General features: G+C 60.4%; 1 protein-coding gene across 3 annotated transcripts; it reads right to left on the bottom strand.

Moving 5' to 3' along the window:
• Window positions 1–184: 184 nt before the first annotated feature.
• Window positions 185–16998, bottom strand: STX1A (syntaxin 1A). Of its 3 annotated transcripts, none has more exons than XM_038539100.1 (10): window positions 16885–16998; window positions 8392–8469; window positions 8133–8232; window positions 5397–5471; window positions 4634–4707; window positions 4425–4533; window positions 4255–4328; window positions 3440–3577; window positions 1860–1970; window positions 185–1574 (listed from the first exon to the last, which is right to left on the bottom strand). In XM_038539100.1, the coding sequence occupies exons 1-10, from the start codon at window positions 16912–16914 to the stop codon at window positions 1497–1499; spliced, it is 867 nt and encodes a 288-aa protein (XP_038395028.1). In that variant the 5' UTR covers window positions 16915–16998; the 3' UTR covers window positions 185–1496. The 3 variants fall into 3 exon arrangements, 2 of the variants coding, with proteins under 2 accessions (XP_038395028.1, XP_038395029.1); XR_005360546.1 differs by having other exon boundaries at window positions 1536–1574; window positions 1860–2035; XM_038539101.1 differs by lacking the exons at window positions 8133–8232; window positions 8392–8469; window positions 16885–16998 and adding exons at window positions 5640–5697; window positions 6866–7413.
• Between the last annotated feature and the right edge of the window lie 867 nt (window positions 16999–17865).

The raw sequence follows: 17865 nt of genomic DNA, 5'->3' as shown, positions 1-17865 counted from the left end.
CTGGGAAAAAGCAGGAGGAGGGTATGGATATGGCCCACGGGACAGAACAGGCATCATCAGCCTTTAAGCTGGGGTGGAGGGGCCCTCTGGGCCCCTCCGGGCCCCTCCTTCCTGTTAGTGCTGTGCACGTTCACCCTGAAATTCTAAGGCTAGGATACTGGTAGCAAAAAATCTACAGCAGAGGCACGGTACAGATACAAATGTTTATTCTACATAAAAATTTCACAAAATGGGCAGCTGGTTGTACCAAGACCTTTGGTGAAGGGGTGAAGGCGGGGAGGGAAGTGGCTGATAGAGAAGGCAACAACGGACAGTGGTCACAGTCACTGGGTAGGAGCAGAGCTGAGGGGAAGGCAGGGCACAGATGGGGCCCCGTCCCCTACTGCATGCACTCGCATGCATACTCCTAGCCTGTCAACGAGGAAGAGGGGTCTCGGGCAGGGGCACATTTCTGACTTGAGAAGCCCCCAAGACGGGGAGGAGGGAGGTGCTCCTCCCTGGCTGGCTGCTGAATACTGCATCCCAGACACCAGACACCCACGTGGCACGTCAGTGGAGGACAGCAAGGGCAGGATGTGATTGCAGGCCTGAAGTAAGTCTGATTTCCCAGAGCACAAGGGAGCAGGGACCACTGTCCCAAACATGCAACGCACGATGGCTTGAGAACCTGACCAAGGCCTGCCGGGAAGAGTGGCTGGCCCAGGGTGTGGGTTTTGGCTATGGCAGAGGCCCTCTGGGCTCAATCTGCTTCCCTAGCTCCAAGGGTGGCTGGAAACCAGGCACCAGACAGCCTCTGGAAGTATGTTACCTGGGGTCAGGGAGAGCCCAAAGGGGTTGCTCCTGGGGCTGTGGGAACATGGGAAGGGGAAATGCCAAGACCCGCTGGACTCTGCCCCTAGGCAGGGGAGGGAGCCCGGTCTTGACACAGCCAAAAGCCACCTGGCCACAGCACCCTGAGCCTCCCTGGCAGTGATGAGCTGTTAGAGGCTTAGAGCTGGGCTGTCTCTCAGGGCCACCCTTCCCCTAACCTGAAAAGCAGCACCATGTGGCCAGCTGGTCCCCACCCCTCAGGGGGCTCGGCTTGGGACAGCTGGAGAGGTCAGGGCAGATGGGCCAGGCAGTAGGAGGCAAGGTTGGGGTCCAGAGAGAGTCCTGGTCCCAGGAGAGGGCAGACCCCAGGCTGGAGTAGAAGGCAAGGAGAGGGGAGCATGGCTACCCTGGGCAGTGCTACCTGGGAAGGGTGAGGCGGCCTGGGCCAGGGCCTGAGTCTGTTCTTTGCTGACCTGCCCCACCCCACCGGCTCCTCAGTACAGACACACACGGTCACAGAGATCATGCACACGACGGCTCAGGGTGGGGTGGGTATGGAGGGCCCGATGGCAGAGAAAGGAGCAGGATAGTATGGGAAAGAAGGGGCTCCCAGCCAGAAGGCAGCAGCAGCCAGGGGGCCTCCTGAGGGCAGACCATCCGGAGTAGAGTGGCAGGTGGGATGATTTTTATCCAAAGATGCCTCCAAAGGTGGAAGCAATGACAATGCCCAGGATCACGCAGCAGATGATGATCATGATCTTCTTCTGCATGGGGGAGGCAGGAAGGAGTGGCCTCAGACACAGGCTGAGGCTGAGAGCTGGGTCAGAGCTTAGAGGAGTGGGGCACACAAGGGAGAAGAGCCCCTGAGTGGCACTGAGGGCTGGGGGTCCGGAGGATGGAAATAAAATTGGACCTGGGGAAGGTGCCGCCCAGAATGGACCCAGGAGGCGGTGATGGCAGGGAGCTGAAGAACTTGGGGTGAGGGCTCAGATGGAGTCAAGTGTGGGGAGAGACCTTGGGGCTCTAACGGGCAGAGGGGAGCTACTGACCCGGCGCGCCTTGCTCTGGTACTTGACAGCCTTCTTGGTGTCAGACACAGCCCTCTCCACGTAGTCTACCGAATGTTCCACGTTGTACTCGATCCTGTCAATCATTTCCCCCTGCAGGGCCGGTGTCCGTGAGCTCCAGGGGGGTCCCCCTCAGGGCAGGACTCCGGGAAAGCACCCTGAGATCAGAGAAAGAAAAGTGGAGGCATAAGGATGGGGTGCCACCTTTCACCTGTACCCCTCGGGCCAGGTTCCCTGGGCAGCTTCCTCCTCTCCCTGGGGAGCAGGCATCCTGGGGAGGAACTGGCCATGCAATCTCAGCCAAGGGGGTAGAGACCATGCAAAGGGCGCTCAGCTGGGCCAGGAGTGAGGCGGAAGGAGGCAGGGCCTGGAGTTGGTGCTCTGCACAGGGTGCCATTCCTCGTGGGCATGGTGGTTCCACTCAGCTCTGTCTTCCGTCTTCAACATTTAAGATACCCTGCCTACCCCTGTAGCCCTTCTGAGCCATCTGGTCCCAGCAGCCCCTAGATGCCACTCCAACCATGATGCTGCCCAAGATCCCCCAGCAGCAGCGATGTGAAAAATGACCACTCCCTTCAAGTCCACTGCTTGCTTCCTCTGGGGTCCGTATCCCCAAGGTCTATTAGCTGATGGCAGCAGCAGCCTCCTCGGGGCCCCCCGGCTTCCTGACTCAGTTCATACCATGCCCATACTCAGTCTAGAAGAGAATCCAGAAGCCCAGAACCGCCGTCTCCCTCTTGTTCACACCCCCTTCCCCTAACCTTAAGCTCTAGCCGTATGACCTCCTCAATGAGCTGGGGTCTTGCCAGTCTCAGGACTGTGCTGCTGCTGGTCCCACTCTTCACACACCATGGGAAGTCTTCCGAGCCCAAATGCCACCTCCTCAGGCCTTCCCTGACCACCTCCATCCAAAGTGGCCACCACAGGGACTCTTACAGTGTTACTCCAAGTGTGGCCCTAGGACTAGCAGCATCAGCATCCCCCTCAAACCTGTTAGAAATGCAAATTCACGGGTCCCCACTCTGACCTACCAAGCTCTGGGCATAGGGACCAGGAAACCTACAAGCCTGCCAAGTGATTCCTGGGCCCTATCCAGTTGGAGGACCACTGCCTTATCACACTGCCTCCTCCTAACATCTCCTGAGCACCCAGCACAACTCAAGAACATTCCATTTGTCATTTACTTATGCTGCCTTTCACCCAACACACATTAGCACAGGCCCTCAGCTGTCCTGGTCACTGCTCGATGTCCAGCTCCTAGAAAAGTGGCTGTCCGCAGTGCTCACGTGACAAACGGGTGATAAGACAGGACAAGGCTGGGTGTAGGGCCATGCAGGACCATGCAGCACCCAGAGCCCAGTAGCAGAGCCATGCAGAGGATGGGGTCCTTCAGATGGGCACGGCCCTGGAGGCGTTTCAACAGGGGGTGGTTAGTTACCTGGAGCCTTGGTCCCTCCCCAGCAGGGCAGCATGTCAGGCAAAAAGGGTAGGGGTTAGTGCAGCCCTGGGTTGCTGCTGTGGGCTCAGGGCGGGTGGAGGGCAGTGGGGCCCGAGGCTCTCACCTGGCTCTCCACAAGCATGGCCATGTCCATGAACATGTCATGCAGCTCACGGATGCTGTTCTCTAGCTTGATGATCTCACTGTGCCGTGTCTCAATCTCGCTCAGAGCCTGCTTTGAGATGCTGGAGTCCATGATGATCTAGAGGGTGGGAGCAGTGGGCTGGGACCCAGGAGCCTGCTCCAGGGGGTAGGGACGGGTGCCAGGGCCAGGACAGCAGGCCAAGAGCAAAGGCATCTGAGCTGGACTTCTCAGTATTAACGTGGGGCTAGTGACACTCCCCGCCTGTGCCTGCCACACAGTAACTGCTCACCACCCTTGTACAGAGACCAACTTGACTGCCCCAAGGACCCAGGCCTTGAACCACCTTTCTCCCCACTCCTTCCGGTCAGCCTCCCAGACAGGGTAACTGCCCCTCCCTCCTCTCCTGGAACCCACAGACCCTAGCTGCCTTCATCCCTGTGTGCCACCTCTTCCAGGATGCCGTCCCCGCTTGCTCAAGCTTCACTTGAATGTAGAGATGGCCAAGGGCACCCATGTCTCCCAAGAGAGGAAAAGGGCCCTGAGGATGGTAGTAGGAGCCCCTGGCCAGTGGCAAACAGGAGAAGCAAGAAAGTAGACCCAGTTGGGAAGAACCAGGAGACAGGTCTTAATTATACCTTTGCCACGTCATTTGCGTGGCCTCAGTCTGGTCCCTCTTCCTCTGGGGCTCAGCCTTCTCTGAAACCTGCCTCACAAGGTGGCGTGTCCAGAGACTGCCCAGCCCCAGCACTCTGGACACACAGCAGGGGTACGGGGTGAGGGGAGTTCACACTCACTCCGGAAGCAAAGATGGCGGGGTTCCCACTCTCCAGCATGTCCTCCAGCTCCTCGCTGGTCGTGGTCCGGCCAGCTGCGTGCAGGGGTCTCAGTGAGCCCTGCACACTCCGCAGGGTTCGGCCGCAGCCCCGCCCCCGCCCTCGGCCCCAGCCCCACGCCCTCAGCTCACTGATCTCCAGCTGCCTTTGGATGCGGCCCTTGCAGCGCTCGCGGTAGTCCGACTGTGTGGCGTTGTACTCGGACATGACCTCCACAAACTTGCGGGACAGCGTGGAGTGCTGGGGGTGTGAGTTGGGGGTACAGGTGTCAGGCCCAGACCCGCAGGGCACCAGGGCCTCCGGTGCCCGATGGCCCGCCCCAGAGCCCCACCCGCAGCACCTGTGTCTTTCGGATCCTCAGGTCTGCGGATGAGCGGTTGAGGCCTTCTTCCTGCTCGATGCTCTGCTCGATGCCTGGAGGCATGGAGGGCTGCTGAGCCATACCTGTCCCCTCACCAATGTCCCCTCCCCATCCCCATCCCCAGCCAGGATCTGGCTCGGGACCTCCCCAGGAGAGGGTCTAGTGTGCACTGTGAGGGGGTCTGTGGGCAGCAGGGGGAAGCAGGAGCGCCAGGCACTGATGGGGGCCGACACGCACAGGCATCTGCAAGGCCTCGGCACACAGCAAGCTGTGCGTGTGAGTGCTTGCTTGTGTGAGGCTGGGCAGCTCAGGCCCACCATGCCTTCTGCTCAGGAATCCCATGTGCCCAACGAGGGCCCACACCCAGTAGGGTCAGTCTAGTGGCCCCGATCTGCAGGAGCTCTGCACCTGTGCTCACACAAACACACCAGGGCTTCCAGGCAGGACCAGGCAGTGCTGACCGCCCCCTGAACCCCCTCTTGCTGAAGTGAGGGACAATTGCCCGGGGCGGGGGGGGGCACTCCCTCACTGAAGCCTCAGGCATCTGTCCCAAGGCACGGCCCGAGCCTGGCCCCAGACAAGCCTTGCCAGGAAGCAGCTGTGAGTGGGCACATGACGGCACCCACAAAAAGGAGACCAAGACCTAATGTACCCGAGAGTCAGCAAGACCCCAGGGCCACGCAGGGAAGCGGGCCCAGAGTGCCCCTCTACTGCCCAGACAAGGCCTGGAGCTTAGACTCACTCTTTAACTTGGAGCGAACTTTGTTTGCTGTCTTCTTGATGTCAGACATGAGCTCCTCCAGTTCCTCCTTTGTCTCTGGGGAGGGAGAAGGGGGACAGGGTAAACCCGGGGCTCCCCCTGTGACCTGATGCTCAGGCTCAGCCCGCGGGCAGGCCCAGGTCCCAAGCCTTCCCCTTTCCGCGGGCTAAGGCTCTGCCTGCCCCTCCAGCCCTGGGCCTGGGGCCACAGGAGCTGCAGCCTCACCCCCTCTTGTGCTGCTTCCGAGGAGCCTCCTTTCCTCCTTCTCTGGCTCTCCCACCCCCTGCGGATAACAGACGGGTCTAAATTTAAGGCAGAAATAATTGTGGAGCAGCTGGCAATGCTGGCATTGGCACTGGGGAACATTTACTTGATGCTTGCCTGAGTCGGATGGGGGGGGGGGGGTGCGGGCTTACCTAGAGTTACCTGGTAGCTCTGGGGGGATGAGCATCCAGCCACCAGGGTGACAGAGCCAGGGGCCAGGGAGGCTGAAGTGGGTCCCCCTCCACTGAGCACCTTGGGTGGGGTAGACCCTATTCTATGCAGAGTCACTGCTCCCCCTTTCCAGGTGCTGAGCTCAATGGAGACCAACTGCCGAGTACCAGTGGGTGGATGGGGGCATGAGGCACCTGGCCTGTGTGGGAGTTGATGGAAAAGAACCTCAGGGATGTGGGCCCCCTGGCACACAGGTGGCCCTGGAGCAGCAGGTGGCTGGTCCTGTGACGGCAAAGCTGGGGGATGGCCACAGCCTAGTGTTTCTGGCCCTTGTTCCAGCTGAACTGTCTCTCTAAAGCTGGCGGAGGCCGTGGGGGTACCCAGCTTGCTCCACCCCAGTGAGGGGTTAGCTGGCCAAATGGGACAAGGTGGCTGCCTCCCTCAGCAACCTGCCCCAGCTCAGGGCAACCCCAGGACTCTGCTTCCCGGAAGAAACCAGGACTGAGCTCTTGCTCGGCCTTTCTTACCCACCATCTGCTTTCCTCTGGGGCTGGCCCTCTCCTAGAGGGTGTTGGAAGGGCATTTACAGCAGTTACTTTGGGTGGGCACCTACTAAATGGATTGGGAGGTGGGGGGCTTCGAGGAGCGGAGGAAGGCGCTTCATTCGTACAAACAAAGGAAACTTACCAGCTGCTCTGACGTCTCTGCCTCTTTTGCTCAGATCCAAAATAGCCCAACCCGGATGGCGGCCCCCAGGGAAGGCAGAGCAGGCCTCGGCCGGGAGAGCCCCCTGCTTGCTGCCACCTTTCCCGGTGACTCCTTGTTAACTGCTCCCTCTGCTCTAGAACCGGTACCGGGGAGCCCCCTCCCTACATCAGTGACCACCGGCTGGTCCTGACTCACGGTGGCAAATCTGAACTAGCTGCTACTGACCGTACGACGCGAGGAGACTTTGTGCGGAAGGTGGCACGAGGCAGCTAAGATAAATGAACAGGCATCTGTTGCCCTGTGCTCACCCCGTCTTCCAGCAGGTGAATGCCCTCGCTCTTTATAGGACTCTGTTCCCACAGGTAGCCCCTTCTGACTCTCATCAGGAGGGACACACACGAACTCAGACACACATGCACATAAAGACATAAGATGTCACATGCTGCCATCCCCAACAAATGTCTGGGGGCAGGGGCAACGCGTGATGGACACCCTGAATGTGTGCTCTGCCTTGGGTAGCCCCTCTCTCCTTCCCACGCATTCCAAGGACAGTCTCCCGGCTCCCTGCGGACTCATTTTGTTTTCCAGGGGCCTGGCACTGCACCTGCTTAGCTTGGCACTGGCCTCAGGTTCAAACACACTTTAGGGGCTGTGGAGAGATTTCTTGTGGGGGCTTGAGGGTGCCAGTGGACTGGGGCTGAGGGGCCACAGATAGGAAGGCCCTGCTGGAGAAACCCATCCCTGAGTGCTTCCCCTGGCCCTCCCATGGCTAGGACCCTCCCCCTTGCATTGTTGGGGCTCCGTGAGCTGGTGTCTTCCAGAGGCGCTGGAGCAGCGAGAGGAGGTGAGCAAGCAGAAGCAGTGCGCACTTGCCCAGGTTATGGGCCTGGGCCCCCAGCGCTGTCACTGACTCCCCCAGGCTGGGAGGAAGGAATCTCAGGCCTGTATGCTGTCAGCCTGGCACAGGGCAGTGTAGTCATCAACACCTCCCCAGGAATTGGGACAGCAGGGTCAGGGGGACCTGTGTGGGGACAGAGTGGAACGCAGACACACAGAGGCTCCCTGTGCGGAAGGAGAAAGGTGACTTCCTGGAGCCCTGAGAATGCCCAGCTCTGGGGTACCAGGGCCAGGTGCCAGGGCTGCTAGCTCTTTCTGGAAGCTCCTCCTGCTTGGCCGGCCTGCCCTCCCACGGTGCTGAGGCTCAGCGCTGCCATCTGCTCCCCCGGGGAGGCTCAGGAAAGGGAGGGGCTGGGCGGAGAGGCTTCCTTTTGAGCTGGGCAGCACCCACCCACCCGGCTTACCTGGAGAGGGCAGGGCTGGCCCGAGGACGGCCGCCCCACTCACACAAACCTGTGTGAGACCCAGGTCCAACAGGGGATCCCAGGCACTAACCCCCACCCCGGGCCTCGGCCAGCTGTGTTCCCCAAAGCTTTCCATGAGGGCCAGGCCCAGGTACCCCTCAGGCGACACACAGCGTGGGTGCTGGGGTTCTAGGAAGCCACCCTCCCCTGCCCCCCCGCCACAGCAGCGCCTTCTAGGAGGCCTGAAAGCCACCCCTCAGTCCTACACACTCACTCTCGTCAGGGTTGGGGGAGGCCAGGATGGCGCTGTGCTTCCGTTTCACCTCCTCCACGTTCTCTGAGATCTTGTCAATGAAGCCTCGGATCTCCTCCACCTGCACACCAAGGCCAGCCGGTCAGGAGGAGATCCAGCTGGAGGCCCGTGGGCCCTGGGCAGAGGCTGGACCAGGCTTCGGGTGGGGTGGGGGTGAGACATGGGCCCCCCACCAAGGTCTGCCAGAGTATTCGAGGATGTGGGGTGTGCTGGTTCCCACCTGTTCAAAGAACTCATCCATGAAGCCATCCCGGTCCACAGTGACAGTGACATCGTCATCATCATCGCTGTCCTTGGCCTGCACAGGGGTGTGTACACGTGAGCAAAACTCTGGTAGGCCCACAGGGTCCTGCTGGACCTGGGACCATAAACTACCCAGCATCCACATACTGCAGGCTTGCAGGCTCAGGTCCAGGGCCCTCACTGCTGCCCTGTGTCCTCTTAGCAGGGATGAGGTCTGGCTGTGCCCTCAGCTCCCAGCCACAGCGAGACCTCAAGGACCCCAGGGGACCCAGCATAAAGACAGAAGCCCTGCCTGCCGAGCTGGTGATGGGGAAAGTCTCTACCTCTAGGCCAGGGACTCCTTCCCTGGCCCAGCTGCCTGCCCCCTCCCCACAGGACTGGGGTCCTCCCAGCATGGCTCTCACCCAAGGGGACAGCTGGGAAGGCTTGGTTCCCTGGCTAGGGGCCCCAACTCACAGACCTTGCCTGAGACAGGCTGCCTGGACACCAGCCTTTTCTACTTTCTGGTCCTGAAGCTTTTTTTTTTTTTTTTAATATTTTATTTATTCATGAGAGACACAGAGACAGAGGCTGAGACACAGACAGAGGGAGAAGCTGGCTCCCTGCAGGGTGCCCTATATGGGACTCGATCCCAGGAACCCAGGATCATGCTCCAAGCCAAAAGCAAATGCTCAACCACTGAGCCACCCAGGTGTCCCTGGTCCCAAAGGTTTTAATTGGGATGGGGCTCAAAGTTCCCAAGCTCCCTTTGGTGGGGGGGTATGTCAGGAGTGAGAGGCCTGAGTGCCACCCACACCTGCCTCCAAAGAGGTGGGATGCTGACACAAGGGCCATCCCATTGCACCTCAAGCAGGCCTGAGAGATACTGCCTGCATGCAGCCTGTGTGTGTGCAGCTCTGCAAACTCAGCTCTCCCCCCGTCATTTTTGTTTTTTAATTTTTATTTATTTATTTATTCACAAGAGACACAGAAAGAAAGAGAGGCAGAGACACAGGTAGAGAGAGAAGCAGACTCCCTGCAGGGAACCCCATGCAGGACTCCATCCCGCAACTCCAGGATCATGCCCTGAGCCGAAGGCAGACACTCAACCACTGAGCCATCCAGGCATCCCTTCCTCCGTCATTTTTTTTTTTTAATTTTTATTTTATTTTTTTATGATAGTCACAGAGAGAGAGAGAGAGGCAGAGACACAGGCAGAGGGAGAAGCAGGCTCCATGCACCGGGAGCCCGACGTGGGATTCCGAGTCTCCAAGATTGCGCCCTGGGCCAAAGGCAGGCGCTAAACCGCTGAGCCACCCAGGGATGCCTTCCTCCGTCATTCTTGACCTCAGACCTCAATTCTCTGTCCCGCCAGGCCCAGAGCTGGGCCCTGACCAGCCTGAGAGGCCAGTCTTCACCTGGCTCAGGGCCTGCCCTAGGCCCCACCCCACCACCCAGGGAGAAGCCGGACAAAAGCCACCCCCATCCGGGGGCAGAGTAATCACAACACCTCCAACTTCCCAATGTGCTGGCCAAGCTCATCCCCCGTCAGCCTCACCCTCACCTGCTTGGAGTCGCGGCTGTGAGCAGCCCACCATGCTGAAAGGGCAGGGGCCAGGGTCCCAAGGGTGGGACTGTTCCCCTCAGACTGGGGTGATGAGACTTGGTCACACCCCTTCCTGTCTCAGCACCCAGGGGGAGGTCACCTGAGCAGGCTGGGCACCAGCCTTCACCTGGATCTCTCTTATGTCAGGGTCAGAGCCCAAAATAGGGCCCGACGGAGGCCAAGGGACCTGGCAGGCTGCTGGGGAGGGACAGGTTCTGTGCCCCGCGCAGACAGCGGCTGGCTGAGGGACCTGCCCCTGGGTCTGTCTGCTGCTGGCAGCGGTGGGGACAGTGACTCCTGGCTGCAGAAGGCTAAGACGGAGTGGGAAGGCACAGCATGGTCTGTAAAGGGCTGTGCCCCTGGGGCTCTCAGGGTCCCACTGCCCCACCAGAGTGGGACCAGACAGGAGAGGGGGTTGGCTGGGAGCTTTATGGAGGCGGCTCTGACAGGCCCCTCTCATCAAGAGATCACACCTCCTCCCCCAGCAGCTAAAATAAATCCTCGCTCCCACAAGTGCCTGTGGCTGCTACCAGGTGGCCCCCTCCCCCCAGCCAGGCCCACCTATAGACAAAGAGACTCTAGAGGCCATTTCCACACTTTTGAACGTTGCCAGGCACAGGAGCTAAGCTGGAGGAGGACTTGTTAGAGAAACTGAGGCAGAGTACAGTCTGGAGGAGCCCAGGGCCCCCTCTGGGGCAGCCTGCTAGCCTTCAGCAGGTTGCCCTCTCTGTCTTTTTGGGGTCTAAACAAAGATAGGGATGGACAGGAAAGGACAGAAGGAGAATTTTCCAGCTCTCCTCCCAGAAAGAGTAATGACCGGCTAGAGCCAAAGACAAGGGCATCAGAGTTTCCAGAGACGAGAGCCGTTGCCAGAGACCCCTGGGATCTGGCCTGGAGTCTCTCCCTGGGCCTCGGCTTGGCTGTCTGTAAAACAAGGACATACGTTCTCCAGCAACCAGCAGCTCCAACCTGCTCCCTGCACAGACTTCTCAGAAAACTGAGGCTGGAGTCAGGGAGTTTCTGGGAAGTCAGGGAATGGCAGGAAAGATGCCCACGGTCTCCTCCAGGACCTCTGGCAATGAAGGCAGAGCCGAGGAAGGGGACCCCTGGGCCAGGGCCTGACTGGGGCTCCCAGGTCAGGATCCACCCCGAAGGTACCATTCAGATTGATCCCAAAGTCAACTGGAGGGTTTAGGGCCTGACTTAGAGCCTCGGTCACACCAGTGGTGACTCCAAGCAAAACTTTGAGGGGATTCTCCGTGAGGACCCTTTCCTTACCAAGTCCTAGCACTTCTTCCTCCTCAGGACTTTTTACCCACTGCCCCCCTGCCCCCCATCACCTCACTGCCACAGCCTGAACCTGGACCCTGGCACACCCCACCTATACCCATCTCCCTGCCGCTACAACCTACCTGCTGACATTCCCCTCATCCTTAGATGCCACTTCCTCCCAGAAGCCTTCCCCAGCTGCCCCAGATCAGTCTCTTGCTCCTCCGGTTTCCCACACACTATTCACATCTCTCCTGACACGACAGCCACAGACTCTCAGGCCCTAAGGGACCTGAAAAGTCACCTTGGCCTCAGCTGCCAGCCTCAGCTTGCACACCCCCTGTGATGGAGAGCTCACTGCTTTCCTGGGCAGATCTGCCCACCCTGGCCTGCCTCGATTGTCCCTTTCCTGTGGCATGGCCCCACGCCATAAAGAACCTGTTGGTACCCTCTCCCTGGGATCTGAAGGCAATGTCCACACTTTCCCTGGGTTTTTCTTCTCAAGTTGACCATTCCCTTTCCCTCAGATCCCTCTCAGGGCCCTAAGTTGCAGCCCCTACCCCAGACTCATTTGGTCCAACCTCTATCATGATAGAGTTTGTACATGATACAAACTGAATCTACTGTTGGTTGTGCTCTAAATTGTACCAAAAAGCTGGCCATCCCCTCCCTCTTTTTACATGGTTTACCTCTGTTAATGCAACCAGAGATCAATAAAATTGATCATGTAGTACTTCCTGTCCAGAAAAGCCCCAAGCCCTTCCCCACCAATGTCTACTTGGCTGGATTTTAGGCTCAAGCTAAGGACCTTCTTTCCTGTTTAATGTCTTCATTTGTTCTGATCCTTGTTGGGCTTTGTGAGACTCTGATGGCTCATGACTCTGTTGCCCCCTGCAACCTCATCCACATCTAGGCCAGAGCCCTATGGCACCTTTCTAGAGACATCCTCAAGGTTAAGTAAGACCCCAATCAGGTTTCACTGGACACTAAGGAAATGACAAACCCCAAGCCCAGATGCACTCCTGACCCAAAAGGAAGGAGGAACTAGGCTGGCATGCCATCTCCTAATGTCCTGGGATGGTCAGGGTGGACCACGCCGACATGTACAAAGGGGGCACCCGTATGGTTTTGAATCATGAGGCCCCCAGCTCCCTTGGAAATCTGCCAGCCCTCAGAGAGGGCTGGACTGGGGACCTGAGGTGGCAGCTAGAGTGGTGGTCATAAGCCCCAAGCTGCAAACATCTTCAAGATTAAGCCCCTGAAGGGAAGCCTCTGACACCATATGAGCACCCTACCAGCCACCTGGCCCAAACTGGGCTCTGCCTCCATCTCCTGTGCCCCTCCTCTGAAACTTCCCATTCCCAAGGACTCCCTAAATCAGAAACTGGGGTATATCTACATTCTTCCTCTTGCTCTCACATCCATCCAACATTTGACTTGTTGTGGTGTTTTCTGTTCATCCATCGGTGGTTTCAATCCTGCTCCAGCACCATAATCCCCTGGAGGGTTTAAAGAACCCCCCCCCCCCCCGACCGCCCCGCAAAGCCAGCTTCCAGGGCTCTACCCCACAGACACCCAATCAGAATTTAGGGGTGTAGAGCTGGTAAGGCTAAGTTTTCAAAAAGCCCCCCCTGCCAACTCCACCCTGGGTTGAGAATCAGTGGTCTGATCCTACTCCTCTCTGATAGACTCTGGCCTCATGAGGCCTCTGGTCCAGGCACTCAGGAATGAAGCTGCACTGGCCAGAAGCCCTGAACTTCTAGCGGATGCCAGACAGCTCTGGTGGTCTCTCCTGGCAGAGGCTCCAGGATTCCAGGATACCTTCCTGGAAACAAAAGTGTGATTCCTCCAAGAGGCTCCAAGGCCAGGCAGCCTTCAGGCCAGTCCCCGGGGATGGATGGCGGGAGGCCAGGCAACAGGGTTGATTCATTCCTCCTGTGCAGAACTTGCTGTTGTCTGCCTCGAGGGCTATTTTCCCCCCCTCCTTCTTTTAAATGACGAATCAAAGTCAATACCACTAGAGCTGAGAGACCCAGAGCTGAGTCAGGGGTATGTGAGGTCAAGCTGGGTCTCGAGGAACGAAAGAGGGGCTCCCTGTCCCCACCCGGCCCTGGTCTGATCCCCTCACCCTCTCCCCATTCTATGTATGCCCTTCTCCACCAGATCCCTGCCACTGAGCAGGGCCCCAGGGCAGCTCCAGGAGGTAGCCTCATCTGGTAGAGAGGAGCTGGCCTCTGCCCCACACCCCACAACACACTGTGTGACCCTGGCCCTTTCCAGACCTCAGTTTTCTAATTTGTGAAAGAGGAGGTTGGACTAGATAGTCCCTGAAGGTCATTCTGGCTGCACCCCAGATGAAAATGTGTCTAACCCATTGTTTCTTCTGGGAAACTCTAAGGAGACCTACTCTTATATTCCTATTTCTCCACTCAGCAAGGCGGATCTGGCTGGCTCCACTGTGTGATGAAATGGGCACAGAGAGGTTAAGGCAAGAACCTCCCTGGTGTTGCCCAGGACACCCAGTCTCTTCTCAGCCATGAGAGAGAAAAGGGGGAACAGATGGACAAAGGGGCACACTAGGCTTCCCTACCCACCCAGGCCTACTCCAGTGAGGGGGCATCAGACCACCCACTATTCTCTCTTGTTGGGCATTCCAACCTCTCTGCCTTTACTCCCATGGGTCCCTCCTTTCAGACCACCTTCCCTCCTCCCATTTATCCCCAACTCCTGGACCACCCCAGGCTCTCTTCTTCTAGGAAGGCTTCTTTCAGGGTCTGGCTGCCCCAACACTCCCTCCTCTCTGTCCTCTGTCCTCAGCAGGCCCCATGTGCTGCACATGGCTCAGCACAGAGATAAACACCCTCTGGGCCCAGGGATGGGTGGTCAGCTCCAAGAAGTTCTCAGAAAGGAAACCAGGGAGGCCTCTGAATGAGGGGAAGGAAACATCTGCATGCCAGGTAGGGCTGCCCAGGGGACACCTTGCCCCAAGTCTCTCCGCTTGTGTGACCCTGGGCAAGTCTTTGCCCCTCTTAAGCCCCTGGCTTGCCTTTCTGATCTCCGAGGGCCCCCGATGATCCCTTCACTCTGTACAACTGAAAGATCAGCTGCATGGGAAGCGGGAGCTGGGGAAGGCTGGAGGGCTGGGCCTGGCCTGCAGAGCGCTGAGGAAATGCGCCAGCTCCTTCCCCAAGTGTGACTTTTATAAATAAGCTCCCTTGCCTTCCTTCCAAATGTGGTGGCGTTGGGTGGGGAAAGAGAAAGGGGGAGGGAGGGAGGGCTGGCAGTGGTGCAAGTCACTGCCCCAAGCACCCCTCTGTCCAGCCCAGGCAGTACTGGCCTCCTGGTTCCTGGGGATTCTGATCTGAGAATTCTGATGCCTGGGGTTCGAAGTCTCCCCTAAATACAGAGACAGATTCAGAAGACCTGTGACCACCCCTTACCCTGAGAAACTAGGCTTTAGGTTTTATTATCTCCACTTTCATAGGTGGGAACCCAAGGCCCAGAGGGAGACTTGTGGGAATGACAGCCCCCCCAACCAGACTAACTGTCCCACCCCACCCAGTGTGGGCTGCAAGAAACCCCCAATGGGCAGGGCCACCCAGCAATGGGTTCAGTTGCCTCCCTAGGTTCTGAATGCCTGAGGGGTGGGGTCTAGAGGAAGCCTCAGTGAATTCACAGAGAAGCCAGGCCTTACCATCTAAAGGACCACCATGGCTAGTGTTTATGTTATGTCGGTCGGGGTGTGGGGGGCGGGAGGGGTGAGGGGTCACAGAGACACACACCAAAGCAAAAGATCTGGGTTCAAGCTCCCTACAACCCAAGCTCTCCTGGTGGTTCCCCAGTCCCAGACAGATTTAAATCTGTCTTTGGGACTAGGCAAAGCCCTTCTCTACCATTCCTTTTGAGCTACCATGAGTCCCACTTGCTCTCTTGTTCCTCAGTTTCCCCTTTAGCAGCGAGGATGACAGCTGATGAACCAGAGACCCTGTTACATGTAAAGGACTGTGTTCCCCTACCACATATACTCTTGTCTGACCCACCAGGCACCCAAACATCAGCAAATGCACCACATGGCTATTCATTCCCGAGATAACATTCTTTTTGACTCAACGTAGCACAGGAAGCTTGAGGGCAACCGCAAGGGCTGGCAGGGGAAGTGTTTAGACATCATATATGACATGAGGGACCATCTTCTTCCTTTGAAACCTCCTGAGGTTTACCCTGGGGGCTGGGCTTTTGGCCAGGAATAAATGGTCTGATGGGAGGGTGGGGGCTGGTAGCCAGAGCAAGCGGGGTGGTGGTGGAGATGGAGGCAGGAGAGTACAGATCCCAGCTCCAGACTGCCCAGGAGACAAGCCTGGTATAATGGGGGAGACGGGGCACAAACGTAAGGAACCTCTGGATGGAAAGGTCAAGCCAGGGTATCAAAAACCCAAAGTACACTTGAAACTTTCCATATAAGAGGACCTCAGTCTCTAGCTGCAAGTGGGGTATCTGGGGGAGGGCTCTGCGCAGCCACTGAGCTACCTGCCCCCCGCCCCCAACCCCAGATCAGGACCGTGGGAAGGGCACCTGCTAGACAGGAGGGTGGTCAGCGAGCGGATCAGACAAGAGTCAGCCTGGTCTAGAGCCCTGAGGCCCCCCTCCCCCAAACACAGGCTTCATTTCCTTCTTTGCCCCCACACGCCCCCAGGCTTGCCATCTCTAAGGGCAGAGGTGAGAACGTCTGGTAGACGCCAGACGCCAGGGGAGAGGAGGGAGGGGGGGAATGAGGAGCATGTCAGGGCTGGGAGACGGTGGGCTCTGGTCAGAGCCTTTGCGCAGCCTCTAACTCCCCCCAAACCCCGCCCCAGGAGCCACACCCCAGGGGCCTCGGAGGCACAGGTGGAAAAATAGGTTCAAGTTGGAATCAGACCAGGAACCCCGGAAGGGTGTGAAAACTGCGCCCACCGGGGCTCCCCAGGTGCCAGGAAGGTAGACGGGGCGGGGGTGGGGGGGTGAGAATCTGACCCCTCTGGGGCCGAGGTGGGCAGCAGACCCGGAGCGCGACGGGGGTGGGGAGCCACAGGTGACGGGAGCCACAGGTGACGGAGGCGGCGGGGCGCCCCGCGGGACAGCGCCAGCGCGAGCAGCGCGCCCCTCCCGGCGGCCCGGTTTCCGCAGCGCGCCCCGCGGCGGGGCTCAGGCGGGGGACCGCCCCCGGCCGTCGTCCACACCCGTGCGGGGGACAGGGGGGCCAATGACGAGGCACAGTGGGGCGACAGACACGGGACCGGCTCCGCGGGCCGCGGGAGAGGTCAGCCCTCGTCCCGCCACCGGCACCCGAGAATCGTCCCCCGACCCCCCAAAACAAGGGGGCGCCGAAAAGTTTATCCAGGACCCCGGGCTCCGGCCGCCAGCCCGCGGGCCCACGGCGCCGAGCTCACGCGAGCCCGTGACCCGGAGTGGGTCCGAGGGGCGGGACCGGAGGGGGTCCCCGGCTCCGCACCGCTCCCTCCCGCCCGGCCGGGGACGCAGGGGCCGTCGCCCGGGGGCCGCCGAGGCCGAGCGGGGGGCGGCCGGAGCGCGGGACGCGGGCGGCGAGCGGCGAGCGGCGGCGCGGGGGGCCGGACTCACCGTGCGGAGCTCCTGGGTTCGGTCCTTCATGCTCCCGGGAGTGGCAGCGGCGCCGGCTGCAGCCGTGTGAGCCCCGCATGCGCGGCGGCCGCCCCGCGGCTGCGCAGCGCCCGCCCGGCCCCGCCCCGGCCCCCGGGACCCCGGCCCAGCCCGCCTCCCCGCCCCGGCCCCGCCCCCGGCCCCCGGGACCCGGCCCCGCCCCGGCCCCGCCCTCGGCCCCCGGGACCCGGGACCCCGGCCCCGCCCGCCTCCCCGCCCCGGCTCCGCCCTGCCTTGGCCCCGCCCCAGCCCCGCCTTCGGCCCCCGGGACCCGGCCCAGCCCCGCCCCCGGTCCCCCCGGACCGCGGCCCAGCCCCGCCTCCCCGCCCCCGCCCCCGCCCCGCCCCGGCCCCCCGGCCCCCCCGGCCCCCGCCCCGCCCCGCCTTCGGCCCCCGGGACCCGGCCCAGCCCCGCCCCCGGCCCCCCCGGACCGCGGCCCAGCCCCGCCTCCCCGCCCCCGCCCCGCCCCGCCCCGGCCCCCCGGCCCCCCGGCCCCCGCCCCGCCCCGCCCCGCCCCGCCTTCGGCCCCCGGGACCCGGCCCAGCCCCGCCCCCGGCCCCCCCGGACCGCGGCCCAGCCCCGCCTCCCCGCCCCGCCCCGCCCCAGCCCCCCGGGACCCAGCCCCGCCCATACCCCAGCTCCGCCGCGGGCCCCGGGCCGGCGCCGTGGGGTCGCAGCCCTGGGACCCGGTTCCGCGTGTCGCGTGCCCTACGCCGCGCGCTCCCTGCTTGGGATGGGGCCGCAGAGCCCCTGCTCCGTCCCTGCACTCAGCCTCCCAGTAGCCCATCCCTCGTTCTTCACCTGGATCTTCACCCCCAGAGCTCCTCACATCCCTGAGGATTTGCAGGAGGTCGAAAACCCCTTGATTTTATGGCCTCGGAACCTCTAGCACTCCGCTCCAAAAACCTCCGCCAGCCAAAAACCTCCTCCAGAGTTCCTACC

The sequence above is a fragment of the Canis lupus genome, chromosome 6 (genome assembly GCF_011100685.1).
Source record: "Canis lupus familiaris isolate Mischka breed German Shepherd chromosome 6, alternate assembly UU_Cfam_GSD_1.0, whole genome shotgun sequence".
In the NCBI taxonomy this organism is placed as follows: Eukaryota; Metazoa; Chordata; class Mammalia; order Carnivora; family Canidae; genus Canis; species Canis lupus.
This window is presented reverse-complemented; position numbering and strand designations above follow the sequence as displayed.